This window comes from Pomacea canaliculata, linkage group LG1 (genome assembly GCF_003073045.1).
Source record: "Pomacea canaliculata isolate SZHN2017 linkage group LG1, ASM307304v1, whole genome shotgun sequence".
NCBI lineage: Eukaryota > Metazoa > Mollusca > Gastropoda > Architaenioglossa > Ampullariidae > Pomacea > Pomacea canaliculata.
This window is the reverse complement of record NC_037590.1, coordinates 17129840-17146273: the sequence shown is the minus strand read 5'-3', so window position 1 is coordinate 17146273 and position 16434 is coordinate 17129840. Positions and strand designations below refer to the sequence as shown.

General features: G+C 46.4%; 1 protein-coding gene across 1 annotated transcript in view; it reads right to left on the bottom strand.

The window, feature by feature from the left end:
- Positions 1-12499, bottom strand: part of LOC112566731 (extracellular serine/threonine protein kinase FAM20C-like) — a 41313-nt gene extending 28814 nt beyond the window's left edge. Inside the window, 2 exon segments of the mRNA XM_025243069.1 lie at positions 4547-5447; positions 11805-12499. Of these exon segments, the coding sequence (XP_025098854.1) occupies positions 4547-5211 (665 nt within the window). The 5' untranslated portion in view covers positions 5212-5447; positions 11805-12499.
- Between the last annotated feature and the right edge of the window lie 3935 nt (positions 12500-16434).

Below are 16434 nucleotides of genomic sequence, written 5' to 3'. Positions count from 1 at the left end.
TGTCCACTGCGGTTCAGACACGAAAACACTTGAAAGAAAGAAAAAAGTATTTTGAGTCTGACATCCCGACGACAGTCAAAATGATTCCTCGGTTCGAAATCCCATGTCCTCGGAAAAACAAGTTTCGATAGAGAGAAGAGTTGAAAAGAAGACAAACTAATATCTTTAAAGTTCGGATCCGTGGTTCAATAATCAATCGCCGTAATCCTAAGCGTTGAAATTTTTTGTAATATAATTTTTAATCTTTTATTAATACACAAAATAGTCGATGACTTTGTCAATCTTAGCTCGGTGATTGGAACTTTTGTTCTGTTCTGGAAAGAAATTAATAGACTGATTAATCAGACTGTAAAATTTGCAGGTGCTAATATCCTAGCTTGTTACCGATCTTAGTACAATAATCTTTTCTTTATTACTAAAAGGGGATAATTACCCAAACGTGCTGAAGATGAAAAGAATACACTTTTCGAATGCAAATTAAAATCTGGTGGTTGTCAGAACTGACGACTATCATGCTGGAATTTTCGCTGAGCTATCCACGCTTAGTGTCAGTAATCAACAAGAACACAAAATATAAGAGAATGGGACTAAAGAACATGCCTGCCATCAACACAAGTTCGATAACTCGCACAAAAATGGCGCTGATACGGATTGTTGATATTTGAAGAGAAACTCTTGCATGAGCGGAGAACATTGAAACAAGAAAAAAAATATTATTTTATGAGACATGCATGCACCCCTAGAACACTGGAGAAAAAAAAAACTTCATTGGTCCCTTCTCGTGTAACCTCCTGAACAATGAGGTTCACTTGTCAGCTCCCGTTACAAAGAGGTCCCCCGGACTGCTCCGTCATGCGCAAGTTCTTGGTGTCGTCTGCTAGACTTCCCCTTGCCCAAGTGTCCAACAATGTGATCACTAGACTTCCGGTTTCTGGTCAAGCGAGAAAGAAAGGAAAGTTCCCCATAGAGGAGAAAAAGAGAGCAGAAAATGGAGGGCATCTGGCAGACACAATAGTTAATGAAATAACGGTCCCCAGGCGAAGAAGCCGGAGTGAGACCCAATCGCCAAAAAGCGAGACAAGGGGAGCTCCACAGGAGTACAAAAGGTCCACCATTTCTCTGCCAACTATTCAAGTGACACCGCAGACTGGGACCAACGAGATGGAGGTCGGAACAAGGACCAGACCCTGACGACAGTATTGCAGTTGATATAATAATTAGGATGCGTGGAGAGGGTGGAATCCCAGAATGGGGGCCAGGCTCCCTGCGTCTCACCTTACCAGTCTAAGCAGACGGAATACAAAAAAATAAAAGTTGATTGGAGAGTGCTCGTTGACATTTAGTACTCTCTCACGCGCACACACACTACGAAATACCTCATTCCCTTCAAACTGCAGCAGTAGAGGTGTATTGTGGGAGATGTTCCAGGAGTATTAAAGTCTTTAGTCCCGTCTGGCGATGAATTTCTAAAGTGTTTCATTTTTTACTTTTTGTTGTATTTTTTTTTTTTCGTTATCTTGATAGACTTTGTTTTTTCGTTTGTTGTTTTTTTTTTAAGTGCAAATGAACTGCATTAAAAGCATCCTCGTCCTCAGCCTCTTCTGGTATCTTTCAGGGTTTACTGATGTCTCTTGTCGTTTACGATGGATATGAACCATGGGATTGAATCAAAGACAGACGAGCATCCAGGTACATGCTTGACTGCACGTGCGCTCATTTCTCATTATCCCTTAACCTACCCGAACGTTAAACACGTCAACCGAACTTACATCCGAAACTAAAAATACCACAGTTTGCATGTAGACAAGTTCAACTGGGGGTCTGACCAGATGATGAAGTACAACTGTTTGTATAAGTGTTTGTAAACTGATAACAAAATTACTGAAAAATTTGTGGCAGTATTTCTCCGCAGATGTAGGTCTGTTCTGATGAATGTATTAATATCGGGTCGAGATTTGTTTCACCTTACATACTGAAAGGTTCAGAGGCTGAACTGAGCTCGCTCCAAACCTGGAAGACAGAAGGCTAAGGACTCATGACACTCAAGGGAAACAATCCGCCTCCGACGTCAGCGTGTCTGTCAGTGCGATAAAGTAATTATTCCAAACATGGAGACTTAACATGTGCGTTCGTGCGAGAGAGAGGGAAGCTTGTTATCAACTTAAACAAAATACAACAGATGCTGAGGAAAAAGGGAAAAGAGAGTCTGGAGATAATGAAGGAGAAAGATGGCGGTGTGTGCGTATGGTTCAATGAGTGAGAGGTGAAAGTGTGTGTTTGACAAAAAAAAAATGTATTTATTTAATGAAAAATATGTACTTGCAGCCCCGCCTCATCTTCACATCTGTTACTAATCTCTTTCGCATGAAAGAGAAGCAGTGGGGAAAAATGAAATGTAAATTTTCCCCCAGAGACAGAGTTAAACACTTTCCAAAAATAAATTTCCATCACCATTTATCCAACCAACACGTGCTTACACAAAAACGAACTCTTAATCACAATTTTAAAAAAAACGCAAAACAAACACATGATTACATGCGTGCACTCTCTCTCTCACACACACAGACACACTGACAAACACCACACAACCAGTACAAACTGACAGTTGGATGTTTACGAGCTTGCTGTCAACAAGTAAGATAACTTGCAGCCTCCCGTGCCACACACCGACTTGAAAAATTCGTTTAACGCTCCACGCAAAGCACGCGAGAGGATTACCGGAAGGTGATAAACAAGAGTTAGCCAATTCCATGTTTCCACCACCCGCATAAACACAATCCTACCTCACTGCAAAAAGAGTTCCACTGAGTCCTCACGCTCCTGCCTCCGTCTCTATGGTAACCTCAGCGACAATTTTCCTCAAGTGAAGCCGACGTTTACGGATCTTTGAAACACAGGAGATGTACCATTCCTGCTCCTCTCATCTTTATTTCTCCTGTGTTCGCGCAGAAGGCGTCTTCAATACCCGACATCTGCAGACACCCGTATGTTGTCGATTCATCAAGGTTACTGAGAAAGTAGCTACCCTCGGGTGCTCGCTCAGTTCGTGGTTAGACAGTTACACTATTTTTTGACAGTTTTTTCCACGGATGATGCATTGAAAAAATACTATAGTTACCCTGTGGTAACAATGGGATGGTGAGTAAAGAAGGTAAAGGTGGATAGGGCGAGTGAGAACGGGTGAGCAGCTGGGTGTGTCTGACTACTCGACTGCGCCCGGAGTAAAATTTTCACGATAATTACAAACATTACTTTTTTGCTGAGTTTACCGCATAGGTGTTTGTCATCTATTAGCAGCTTTCTGACGGCTGTAAGTTCTGCCTACCGTTGTTCTGTATGAGCGTTAGTGTAAGTGGCTCATGGGTCAAGCACGGTTATCACTATATACTCTGTCTCCTCTAGGAACTTTTTAATTGTAAAAATATACTTTACAAATTTCAAACAGATGCTCATTTGTAAGTAGATATAAGGCCCGCGAATGGTTTTGAGTTGAGTCTAGTACAGACACACATGCGGCGTTGCTCGCACGTACGCACACACCAACAGATGACAGCAAGGACGGAAGGAGGGAGCGGCAGTTGTATACAGAGACCCCAGGCTGCACTTTCACCAACGGCCCACGGGATTTGAAATGCAGGCACTTCGATCTGTTATCGAGCAGATGCAAAGAACTGCTTGTCGCCTAACGCATGGCCTGTGACAGGGGACCGCCACCCTGCCGAAGCCCAACTTTTAAGAGCTGTGTAAACCTTTCCTTGAGACTGAAAGGATGCACGGCGGGTGTCGGAGTCAAGTCGGTGTGAAAAAAAGAAGAAAAAAAAATGAAAGAGAGATTCTAGCGCCCATGAGGGATGGCTAATACTGGCACAGCCTCCTCCACAGCATCTTTGTTCTTTGTTTATCCCCCCGCCGTGACCGCAGGCAGGGTCCCCAGGCCCTACTTTCGACAGGGAGGTAATCCACGCTTTCCATGAAAGTGATGGAGAAGGGAAATCCGGTCGAGCAGAGGGCCACCGAGCGTGTTAGGGTCAAGATTAAAGTTTCCCGGGGCTTTTCGAGACTTTTCCTCCCGTTTTGCCGATGCATCCATTATTGTGCATCCGGAAGTAGTCTCCCTCTAAATGAGTGGTCTCCCTCTGCTGAATGATGCGAGTCCTTTACTGTAAATAGGGGTCGGGAAGCAGCGGAAGCTGACTAACGACAGTCTCAGAAAACTTAAATAAAGGACTGTCTTCTTTTTCCTATATTACAACGATAGCAGGTTGTAGTTTTTAAATAATGTGGTTTTGTTTGTTTATTTGTTTGTTTTCTCTTCTCGTGGCCCAACTTCTGCCGATGCCTGCCTACACTTTAAGAAAAAGTATTAAAAATAATATCCTCTTATTAATTTTGGCTTTACGGTGAAGTAGTCCAGAAGGTAAAGGACTTATGAAAGGAAATGAGCAAAAAGACAACCGACAGATGGTGACAGAATAAGCAAAGGAAACCAGACAAATACAACAGACAGGCAGACAAACACATAGATAAAACAAATGTTTTTACTTACGGCTTGTAATCTTTGTATGCAGCCAATGCCACGCCCTTGTTGCGCCGCAAGCGCTGTCGCTTAATGAAAGCCCAGTAGTCCTCCTGCTCCAAACCCTCAAAGTCCTGGAGGACGTCCAGCATCTCTTTGTTCCACAGCATGTCCACGAAGGTGTCCACGGCCGAGTCCGTGTAGTCTCTCCACGAGGAGTTGCCCTCCCCTCCGGTCTCCTCCAGACGCGATCGTCGCTCGGCCGAAGAGATGTCCTCGGCAGCGTCCTCGTTGCCCTCCTCCGTGGAGGCGAACTTATCTCCCTTTGGTCGCTCATTACGCGAGGGGTGTTCTCCCCCTTCGCCTTCCTCCCAGGCTGCTCCTCCTCCCACGGCAGCCACCAACGTGCCGCCCCTACCTCCTGCTAGGCTGCCGTTGCCGTCGGTGCCAAAGCTGTCGGAGGTGAAGTTGCTCTTGTTGAGGTGACGTCGCGGCAGCTGCAGGTGGGAGGCCAGCCCCCGCGAGTGGTTGTCGTCGTGGCTGTCGTACAGCGACTGGACGTTGCCCACGTCTTCGGCGGAGAAGACCTCGCTCTTCAGAGCCTCCGGCAGCGTGAAGATGATGCAGATGTTCAAGGCGACGATAAGGGCGAGCAGGACCAAGCCCAGGGACCGCCAGCGACATCGCGCTCTCATCGTCAGGACCCTTTGTAGTTCTCTCCCCTCTGCACCCTCCCCTCACCCGTCTCAGTCGTTCGTCGTCAAGTGGGGAGGAGAAGGAAGATTCCTTTCAGTCCGGGCTCATCCCTGTGCTGCTTCGAAGACCAAAGGTCGCTTCCTGTATTTGTCAAGTCTGCAGGACAGGCTCTGGGACAAAAGCCTCAACTCTCATCTTAGCTTCCACCTCAAAGTTCAGCCTCGTTTTAGACATCCTGTAACATGCAAGTTTGTTGTTTTTGTTTGTTTAAATACAAATTAGAATTGTTTCATAAGTGAGCAAGAAACATCAACAAACAGCATGATTCTGGTGGCACAGGGATCATCTCTAGATGTACCCGGCACAACCGCTTCCTTTCAAATTCTTCGTGCATTTCCCCAACGCAGGTACACGACGATGTCAAGCTACGACATCAGCGATGTGACGAAATGATATCAGTTAAACACACAACGTCTTCAGATAAACCATCAACCTCCCACCTTTACAAACAGTCTACAGCTTTGTAAGCAAAACTAACAGAGGTTTACATTCACTTCGCAACATTTTTTTAAACATAAAGAGACGACAACTCCGATAACCATGGGAAAACCCAGAAACTGAAATGTTCTCGAATGACTTAACATTATTTTTACATTACTTATTTCAAATAATAAAATAACAGATTTCACCTGTAACATCTCTGAATTCGTTTAGAGCTGTGTTCGTTACATTGTCTTATTTCCTAAATCCGAGCGATTCAGTGTTTCGTCGACGATACACCCTTCAAACATCGACATTCTCGTTAGCGACAAAAACAGACAAACGCTGTGAACGTATATATGTATAAGACACACATTTAAGATATGTTCCTCATTTTCCCCTGTCTGTAGCTCAAACTTTTGTTTCATGTTCGACAATGATGCATGAAGCACACCTGATTTTTCTGAGCACAGGTATGTCCATGCCTGAATGCTTGCTGCTCGCAAACTGTACGACTACAGGCAATAATTTTAAACGGATGATGACGATGATGATGATGATGATGATGATGATGATGATGGCACAGGATCACTCTCATGAACGATCATTGCTCTCAGCATTTCCAGTTAGGAATTATCTAGAGATAAATACAGTCATAAGAAAAAGTCGCTTTTACCATTCCCGAAATTCGGCACTATTATATAAAATACTACGCCGACAACAGCCTGTCTGACAGAAAATAGACTCCGTTGTTCATCACTGTTACAAGCAAATGATGTGCAACAAAAATCTCTGGGCTCCTGCCCTGCAATGAAATACGAGAACGACATAAAAACCGCCTTCCACCTCCTCTTGCGACTTCGTCCTGCGCTTCTGAAAGTTGCCAGAAAGTGTTTGCTTACCGTCCCTTGCTACCTCCCGGGGGGAAAAAACTGCAACATTATATGACTGGGATCTGTCGCCTGCCTTTATAGGATGCCGCTAGGACAATCGATGCCATAATGCAGCCGCTACAGACAACTGGCACACCCGGGTAGGAAAGACCCTGCACGCGCGCACGTAACACGTAACATCCTCCCCACCATCCGTCTCACCCTCCAGCCACCCGTACACTCACTCACTCCTGCTTCGCCCCTTGCAGGGTGTCTAGTGAAAGGATGGAGTTATGTATCATGCATACATAATATATGATTGGAAATGTACTTCTCCTGGGGAACATCTGTTGACATCATCAAGCTGCATCAATTTCTCGCTGTAAGTCGGTGGATTTCTTTGAAAACAAATCATGTTTGGCTTTGTCAAGGGATTGCCACGTAGTCCCCCCGTTGTTGTCGTCGACGAAAGTGAAAAGCTCATTTGGTAGGAGAAAAGGGTCGTGAGGTACCGGATGGCCACACCCTGATGACTAAGTCCCATCCAGAAAAGACTTGCACCAAGGACCTTCTGATTGTGTGTCTTGTGTCTGGCTGGACTTTCCAGTACGAACACTGTTTAATGAGCAGAAGTTTAATTGCTTTGGAGGTTTCAACAGACTAGCTGCTATAGAACATTCTATCCTCTATGGTCAAACATCTGCTGATGTTAGTGTGGCCAAAAAAAGTTAAGAATCATTCTTTTATGTCCGGTCTACAAGTCAGCCTCCTGTCTACTAGTCAACTTTAGGGGTTGTAGCTACAGGTCGGAGGTCAACTAATCTCTGAGGTAACAGAGCGCGCGTCGGTTATGGCTTGCCCCCTCTATCCTCCTCCCCAAAGGTGTAAGGTTCCCAAACCCTGGTCATTCATTTACTATGTGACAGTGTGTCACACTTCTGTCTTGTCGTGGTGTGACAAATGCCCGGATGGTACACCGAAAGGCAGCATCACACGATCAGAGCAAACGAGCGCAGTCAAGAACTATAGTCTGGCCGTGGGTAAAACCTTCAGTTTATCCAAGATTTCGCACTATTGAACAAAGCTGGGAAGAAAAGTACACCACCTCCCGACCTACCCTCGAAATACCCAAACACTTGCTTTTAAATGAAATTATTTGATGTAAATGTCCAGATGGCAGTTCAACATCACCCACACTACACTGACATAAATACAGAGAATGACACGTTGTTAAATGGAAAAAGGCGATATATATATAGGAAGCCAATGCACTCACTAGAAGGCGGTCACGTGGAGAGATTTTGAGATAATTTCAATTGATCACTTCGATTTTTCCAGCCAACCCTAGTGTACGGTCGGCTTTGTCAAAATAACCCAAGCACGCGCGTCCTCTCTCTCTCACACACACACAAACACAAAGCACGCACATTCTTGAATTGAAAGGCCATCGGTGTTTGAAACTCTCGCCATCATCTATCATCACGATGCGACAGACAAACAGTCAAGCAGCCCACAGCTCGGGTCCCACACTCTCACGCCGCGGGCAGTGACGGGGGCCGTGTACATCCTCAACAATGGACACCATGCGTGTAGTCCTCTCCGTGTGTCCGTGAGTCCTGTCACCAGTGCACCACTCCGTGTGACGTACTGCCCTCTGGCAATTATACGCAGACACATGTTCAAATCCACGATCTGTAGCGTGGTCCGAGTTTACACGACACACCCACAGAAAGATGACCTGAGAGAATGTGGAAGAAAAGAGTTCTGGAGTCCCAAGAAAGAAGGGAATGCGAACCGCAGACCCTCCGGTAGGAGTGCTCATGTGAGGTAAATGTTGAATGACATCCACCGTTGCCAGCAGGCTGTATGTAGCACGTACCATGTACAGGACCCCCGATGAAGGTGCTGGAGCCTTGAGGTCAACACCATTTGCCACCCAGGTTTGCTCGGTCCCCGCTTGTCTCTCACCGCGCGGCGCGGGGGCACAAAGTTCTAAAGCTAGGGTAGGGTTGGGGGGTAGGTAGGGTGTTTGGGGGTAGTGTAGGGTGTTAGGGGGCAGGGGGGACGGTGACATTTTGACAGGTGCCGCGAGTCAGGTGTACTCATATTTGCTGGTCTGCTTCTCTGTATGTGTGTTCGTACGCAGGCAGCTCTGTTATTATTGTTGTTGTTGTTGTTATTATCAACGAGAGACAATTGAAGTAAATACACTGCAATTCAAACGCTAGCACCTTCAATGAAAACAAACCTTTCCGCTAACACTAAAAAGAAAAAAAAAAAAAACCACACAACAAACCGTCAACATAATGCACTCTTTGTTCAGAGACAATTGTTATTATTGTGCCTGTGTCTTTTTATATTAGTTGCAAAGCGCTTCGAGTGAGCTCTTGCTGGTAAAGCCATATATAAATTAACTCCATTATTATTTTTAACTTGCCTCTGGAGAGCTCCCCTCCTCCTCCAAGCCTACTGTACTGCTTTACCGCATATCGAAGCATTTGTTTCGAATCCCCCTTTCAGAAAATGTCACCAGGAGCTCAACCAGACCTTTCTTTCTTTCTCTTGTAGCCTGTGTCTGCGTGTTACACAGGATGTCACGGTCTTTTGCATTTGCGTGACTCAGTGCAGCATACAGCACTGCAAAGTTACCTTTATACACGCACACAGGTGAGCTGACACACCTACACCTTCCTCAGTGCATAGCCAATGTCTACTTAGGTAACAAACCCAAGTTGCTGACTCTCAGTTCAGAAACTAAACCTCAGAAGGAATCTGTTCATAGTGTAGAGGAACATGGCTACCTCTCAAGCTCGATGTCATGTACAATAAATGGAAAGTCAGTCATGTGAACTAATGTTGCATGCAGAGAGAAGAAGGTGAGAGGTGCTGTGCCCTCACCTCCCAATCCAGGACCTAACGGTCTCTAACAGAGGTGATCGAGTGTTAACGAGGCTACCTGATCCCACACGCTTGTGATATATCCCCTGATAGCCTTACCTCCACAATTTTAGGCTTTAGGATCAACAGAAATAAGAGCAGTGCAATATAAATGATAGCAGAAGAGTCACGTGAATAAAAAGTGTAGATAAAGTAATCAGAGAGAGAGACTTTATCTGTTATGTTTGACAAGACTTAGGGGTTAAGGTCAGCTGCTGTACTGAGAGTGGGACAGAGATGTTCGTATGACTGAAGTCAAGATCTCAACTACCCAGGGTACACCACCCTCCATACGATTTCTCCCCACTTCTTCACTCCTCACCCTTTATCCTTTGTGTTCTCACTTGTCTCATTATTCCAAACGCATGATTGCACATCAAATAAGTCACTGATCCAAAGAAAGAAAAAGAACAAATGAAATCTTCCAACACTCACGAAAGTTACATTTACACAGCCAGCAAACCGCACAGCCACCCACTCGGCTACCGTCACCCGACACCACAGGCGACACTTCGTCATCTGCAACAGGCAGGCCTGACCCCAGACACACACGAGACACGTCCACCAACAGCTGCAACAACCGCCACAACTACATTATCGCCACCACCACGGTACCTGCCACCCAGCCAGCCACCCGTACAATCTGTAAGACGCGTGAAATATTCATTAATTCCTGTCATCCGGTAAAAACCCACTCAACCCATCATGAAACACAATTTTTGGAGAGGAAAACTTGAGCCGCGAATTAGTCCAGAAATAACTCAACGGTGACTGCTGAGATTTATGAGGCGGAAACGAAAAAAGAGCAAAACTGTTATCTCTTGTTTCACCGGCCAGTCTCTTCCGATCTCCAGTAACGCTCGCAAAGGATTTCATTACACCCGCCATTACAGGTTACATGCAGGAGGATTTACATCAACAGGAAGCTAGAGACAGAGTGAGGGGACTGAACGAGCACAAGCAGCCCATGAAAGTGCACACTTACATCTAACCTTTGTGAAACCAAAATCGAGAGAATTTTCATCTTCCTGCAGTTTATCCGATTTATTTATCCTCTACACACAATAATCGCCTCAAGCTCTGTGTCGGAGGCTGTTGGGGTAAACGGACTATAAAACTCTCTCTAAGTAAACATAGTAAAGAAATAAATCAATAAACAAAACAGAAGAAAGTAAAGTTGAATACAGCTATCAGATGATAGACCAGAAGAATATACACACGCGTACAAACGAACGGACGCATATACGCATGCAGTTTTCGCTCTATGTTATCTTAGACTTCAAACCGCGCATGGCCAGCGATACTCAGCACCACGACCACAGATGTGGACTGTTCACAGCTACGTGTTCACATCGTTCAAACAGGACTGTCGGCCTGAGTGACAAGAAAGAATCAGGTTTGACTGCGTGTTCACACACCACGGAGGGACTGCGTGCGTGCGTTGTCGCGTGTGCACAGTGGAGTGACGGAGTGTGTGATTACATGTTTGCTGTGGTCTCGAACCTCAGTCGGCAAACTGCGCAAATTTCACGCGGCTGCCCGGGGCAAACAAAACACTAATAAAGGACAGAGGAAGGAAAGACTAACGTGGAACAGAGCAGACGACCCACCGACAGAGAGGAAAAAAAGACAGAGATGTGACAAAGGCAATCAAGGATGTGACAAAAGGCACTGACCCCACATGTCCGGGGCTTAAAAAACAAAAACAAGGATGAGAATTGTTACAGAGGATACGACAGAGAGAGGGAGAGACACACAGGGATAGTGAAAGACAAAGAAGGAGTCAGACAGACAAACTGGTAGTCAGGGACTGACACACACACATACACACTAATTAACCGCACATTTTTTCTAACCATCTTCTCTTTCATTTCTCAAAATGTAGATTAAGAACAATAAAACTAACAATTAATCACATTGCGTCCCCAAGAAGATAAAAATAAAATAAAAAGACATACATCAGGCTGACAAGGGTGAGAGGAGGGGAGGACATTTAAATATGTTGAGAACAGACTGCCTGTGTCTTAACTTTTCGGCGGTTTGTTGAGCAACACACACAAACCCTCATCATAAACAGTCTTATCAGCGCCCTCACCCCACAGGAGATAGCGAAAGGCTTTTATCAACAACCCAACACACCTCCCTCGCTCCACCGACACCAAACCATTTGCTTGTCACATGTTCCACATTACAAGTCCTAGCGAACGTCGTCTGCTTTGTTTGTCTCAACTTGAGAGCAAAAACAAGAGAAATGAGTGAATGAGAGAAAGAGAGAAGGAGACAAATAAATATGGTTCACTTACTTGCCGTCGTTATATCATCCCCAACACCATTTATTCCAGACTTGTCCGTCGGATTCTTTGTTGATCGCGCCATTGATTTCACTGCCAGCCCTATTCCTGCCTCACCCCGGGTGTGACCGACCGTCAGCGTCTGACGATCACCCGACGATCGAAGACTAGAAAATACCCCGGTGCTGAGGACGAGCGCCAGGTTCTCCTCCTGCCTCGTCCCAACTCTCTTTCTCTCAACACCTGCTGCGCTCACCTTTTCAAAAAGAAGCCTTCCTGTCAGGTATACCTGTTTCTTTGACAGAGCCGCCTGTGCGGTCGTCCTGTGTCGGTGCACAACAAACCAGAGCAACCACGCACGCACGGTACGAATGTGGGCGACGGTGACAAGTGGGCGACAGGGCTCGGCAATTGAGGTCGCTTTTCTTGGCTGGCAGGGACAGACGAAATTTCTGTGGAGTACTTCCGTAGTTTTCCGACTTGGATGTGTTGGCGAGATGAATTCCACTGCTAGAAAACTGCGACGTTTGAAAAGACGATGTATATATATACATAAATATATTATTTTTGTCAAAACAGCCGAGCGACTGCACTCTTATTCACCCGCACGATCTACACCTACCCACATACACAGCAGCCGCGGCGCCAAGCTTGCGGCGAGCGTTTATCACGAACGTTGGGTACGTCAGACTAGCGAGCGTACTCCGCGAGTCACGTGTGTGTGTGTGCGTGTGTGTGTGAGAGAGTGTGTGTGTGAGTGTGCGCGCGATGGTGTCAGCGAGCCAGCGCTTACGGTCCCAGGTGAACCCAAGGCTCGACGTTGGAGGCAAACGCAGTTTGGTTGAGGGGTGTGTGTGTGAAGGAGGGGAAGAGAAGGTACCCTGTGAGACGACACACCGCGGTTGTACCCCATCCCACCCCACACTTAGTGTAACGCCGTCGTTACGGGGGTGTGACGGACTTTTGCTGGTAGTGTCGCCTTGTGCTTGCGCTTATACATGTCTTGGTTGGGAGTACTGCGACATACCACTCTCCTCCTGCCTCCTACCCCCACACACATACACCTCTCCCCCCACACTAAGACCAGCCAACGCTCGCCGAGTCCGCTTGTCTCGCCACAACTTTTCTCTAGTCCCGCGCGAACAAGGGGCCGGAACTGGTTTTGCAGGCTTTCATAACCCGAGCATCCGAGACTCCACGAGGGATGCTGCAGCTGTGATGCTGAGGGCCGCAACTGCAGTTGCGCTACAGTCCCTCCCAGGACCTCGTGAAGAATTATTTACGGTCAGTGGGCTCGACATGCCGCAACTTGTGTTTTCTGTCCAAGTCGGTGCGTTTGTTGGTTTGTGGGCATGGTCTGGGCATTGTGATGTTTGTGTTTGTGTTTGTGTGGAAATTTGGTTTTAGCTGCATGCTTGTCGCAAGCCCGTGGGTCATTAGTCACAGTGTCGCCTATGTAGTCAAGAGAATAGACGAAGTATCTCGATCCGATCAAACGGAAGGTGATATTGAGTGTTCGCAAGGCCGGTGGGTGACGGTTGGGGTATGAGGAGGGAAGTGACGACAACAGACTTCCGGCAGCCACCCTGTTTCCCCAGGATCCCTCAGTGTTTCGTAACAGTGGGAATTCCCAACCCATCGCGAGCTAAGTGAAGACAGGAGTGGTTTGAATACAAATCGATTTGCTCCTTTCTTTCCATCCCAAGCACCAGCATTCTGTTGGCATTTGCTGCTGCTCGATCCGGCCCTTGACGTCATATCCTGTATGTGCACCAACGTCTTTTTTGGTCGAAAGCTTAGCACCGACAGCCATCTTCTTTAGTGCGTTTTCCACTTTACTGAAGCTGGTCTCCGTTTGTAGAATGGGTGAGGGTGGATGGGTGTCGGGTCGTGAAAAATCAGCATCACGTGAGCACAACAGGCGACAGAGCCACACGATGTCGATCTCCCAGGGCACCACCCGCTTTTCTGTACCCGGAATGGATGGTGCTTTTTGGGGGGTGGGAAGGTAGTGAGGAGCTGTGATCTGGTGATGATGACTGACGGAGGTGGTGGTGGGGTGGGGAAGGGAGGTGTGAGGGAGGGATGGGGTGTCCGGGTGCACTTTGTTGCAGGGGATGCCGGAATGGCTCGGAATCAACGACTAGCGGAGTGTTACGCAAATTTGCAGGGCCTGGCGCAACGCGTTATCGCGTCATGGCTGTCGGCGAGATCAAAGAGGATGCCAGACATCAAACGGCGCGTGCTAGCTGAACTGAAACCAAGCGTCCTCTGATTCACTAGCGCACTGAACCCCGTTTCATCCCTTTCATGGCCCCCATCTAACAGACTGAGGTTGGTGGGACGGAGGGAAATCCTTTATGGCAGGGTGACTTATTAAAACTGCAGCGGCTCTTTGCACGTGCGGCGCCGATGAAAGGGAGAATGGACGAGCATCGAAATTACGATTTAATTAATGATGCTTCAGTATCATGTCATTAAGCTGCAGGAACTTTTATAAAGATACATTTGTAAACAGTTGCAGGCGCAATTAACACTACTGCAATCAGAGACTACATTGTCCGCCTCTGCAGGTCTATAAGCACAGAGAGAGAGAGAAAGAGGAAGGGAGAGATCAAGAACTCCATACTTCACACCAACGCATGTATAAAGTACACCAGGGCTAGCTCATGCTTACAGAGACTAGATTTTCACTAGCCACGCAAGTCCCTCGGGCTATTGCATATCATTTATTCAACTCGTGAGAAACCCCTATACTTACATTCACACAAAATTAATTTATTATGAATTCATGTTTCCCTCAAGGGACGGTTGATGCCGCTAATCTTTCCATTTTGCAAAACAGAAGACTGATCCACTCATCTATCGATTAAAGGAACGAACGAACTACACATGGCGGGTATGTGACCGCAGCGTGAAGGTGTATAAAATTTATAACAACACAACAAATAACAATACGAGAGGAGGACAACCGCTAACCAAAGCATCTGATGGTGTCAGTGGGAACGATGATGAGTTTGTTTACCATGATGACGAGATGTTTTTGTTGACTCACAAACCGGTTGTCAATGTGGCATTTAATTTATGCTTCCTATTTTTCACTCCATCCTACCTTACTACACTAACTTCCCTTGCCAAAAAAATTAGAGGGAGAAAAAAAGTGTAGACTGCAGCAAATGTACGCAAGGATGTTGAGCTTCAGCTTAATTACAGACCTTATTTCTGTGGCGGGTGTAGAAGTGCGCGCGGCGCCCCGTCTGTGGACACTTGACTGACTATCGTGCTCCATTAGTCAGGGTTAATGTTTGCCAGACACCGGAGTGGAGAGAGCGAGCGGCAAGTAGTGGTGATTGCCGGAGAAAGTTTGTGGCAGCCAGCATCAACCACAGACTACACCCAACACTAGCAAATGAAGCGGACACGTAGCTTATCTTCTTCCCTTGTTCCATCCACCCTTCCTCCTCTCCCTTCCCACCCACCCCATCCCTTACCCTCCGTCGTCTACACTCAACCGAGCTGAAAACATCTGTTTAGGTGAGAGCTTAATCCCTCGCCGGTTCTGTTAGAGAGTCAGGAGGGGTCTGACCAAAAAAAAAAAAAAAAAAAACTTTGTGAGGCTGAGCGGAACTCAGACTTCTATTCAGGATACGCATGACTGACTTTCTTTCCCTCTCTTGTCTCACAGCTTCGCTGGACATCGATGACCCTTTGAACTCTCTCAGTAACGCACGCGTACAAACACGCACTCACAAAGATAGTTGGGTGCGGAGGAGTAAGAAGGAGGGATGGAAAAAGAATTTATCTTTTTTTAAATTTTTCCTCACACCACGTGAAGCCGCATTCGTTGATCTTGCGATGCGCAGAGAGAGACAGAACCCATACGAATAGCTTTATCACCAAAGTTCAGACAACACCCGTGTTTCTCAAACTGAAGGGACGTGGATGCCCCTCCGCAAACACCCTGGGAGAAGGCAGATGAGATAGATATCCATTTCAAACGACTAACCCCCGAAGTCAGTACGCCGGCGCAAATATTAACCCAGGTAAGAGGGGGCCGGCGAAAAGTCTCTCCGCCCTGGGTGTGTGACCAGTACAAATATTGGCCTGGTGGAGGGCTGGGGGAGGAGGGAGGCACAGACAGGCTGGTGTCCTCTCTACACGGGTGTCAGGTCAAGTTCGGGTATCAGGCCAGCGCTGGACGCAGTGTCACCGCCGCCATATTAATGCGCCGGATCCCGGGAGACGCACGTTTGTTTACAGAGATCGTTCCGCCAGAGAGACAGTTCCGAAGGGTTGTCGTGTTTGTCAAGATAAAGGTGCTTTGGTCCCTTTTTTTCCCTTCACTTTCGTCTTTCTGCCGACAAAGGAACGCATCTGAGATTTAAAAGAATAGTTGCTATTGTTCGTTCGTGCGCGCTTGTTCATTCAGTCATTCCTTTATTTCTTCGTATGTTAATTCATTTTTCTATGTGTTTATGTTTTTTTATTACTTATTTGTTTATTCTTTTGTTTGTTTTTTATTTGTTTGTTTTGATTGTTCAATTATGTTTTTGTTCATTTGTTTGTTTATTCATTCATTTGGGATTTTTTTTTTCGTTTGTTTATTCAATCGTTCGATTTTTTAATCGTTCGTGGATTTATC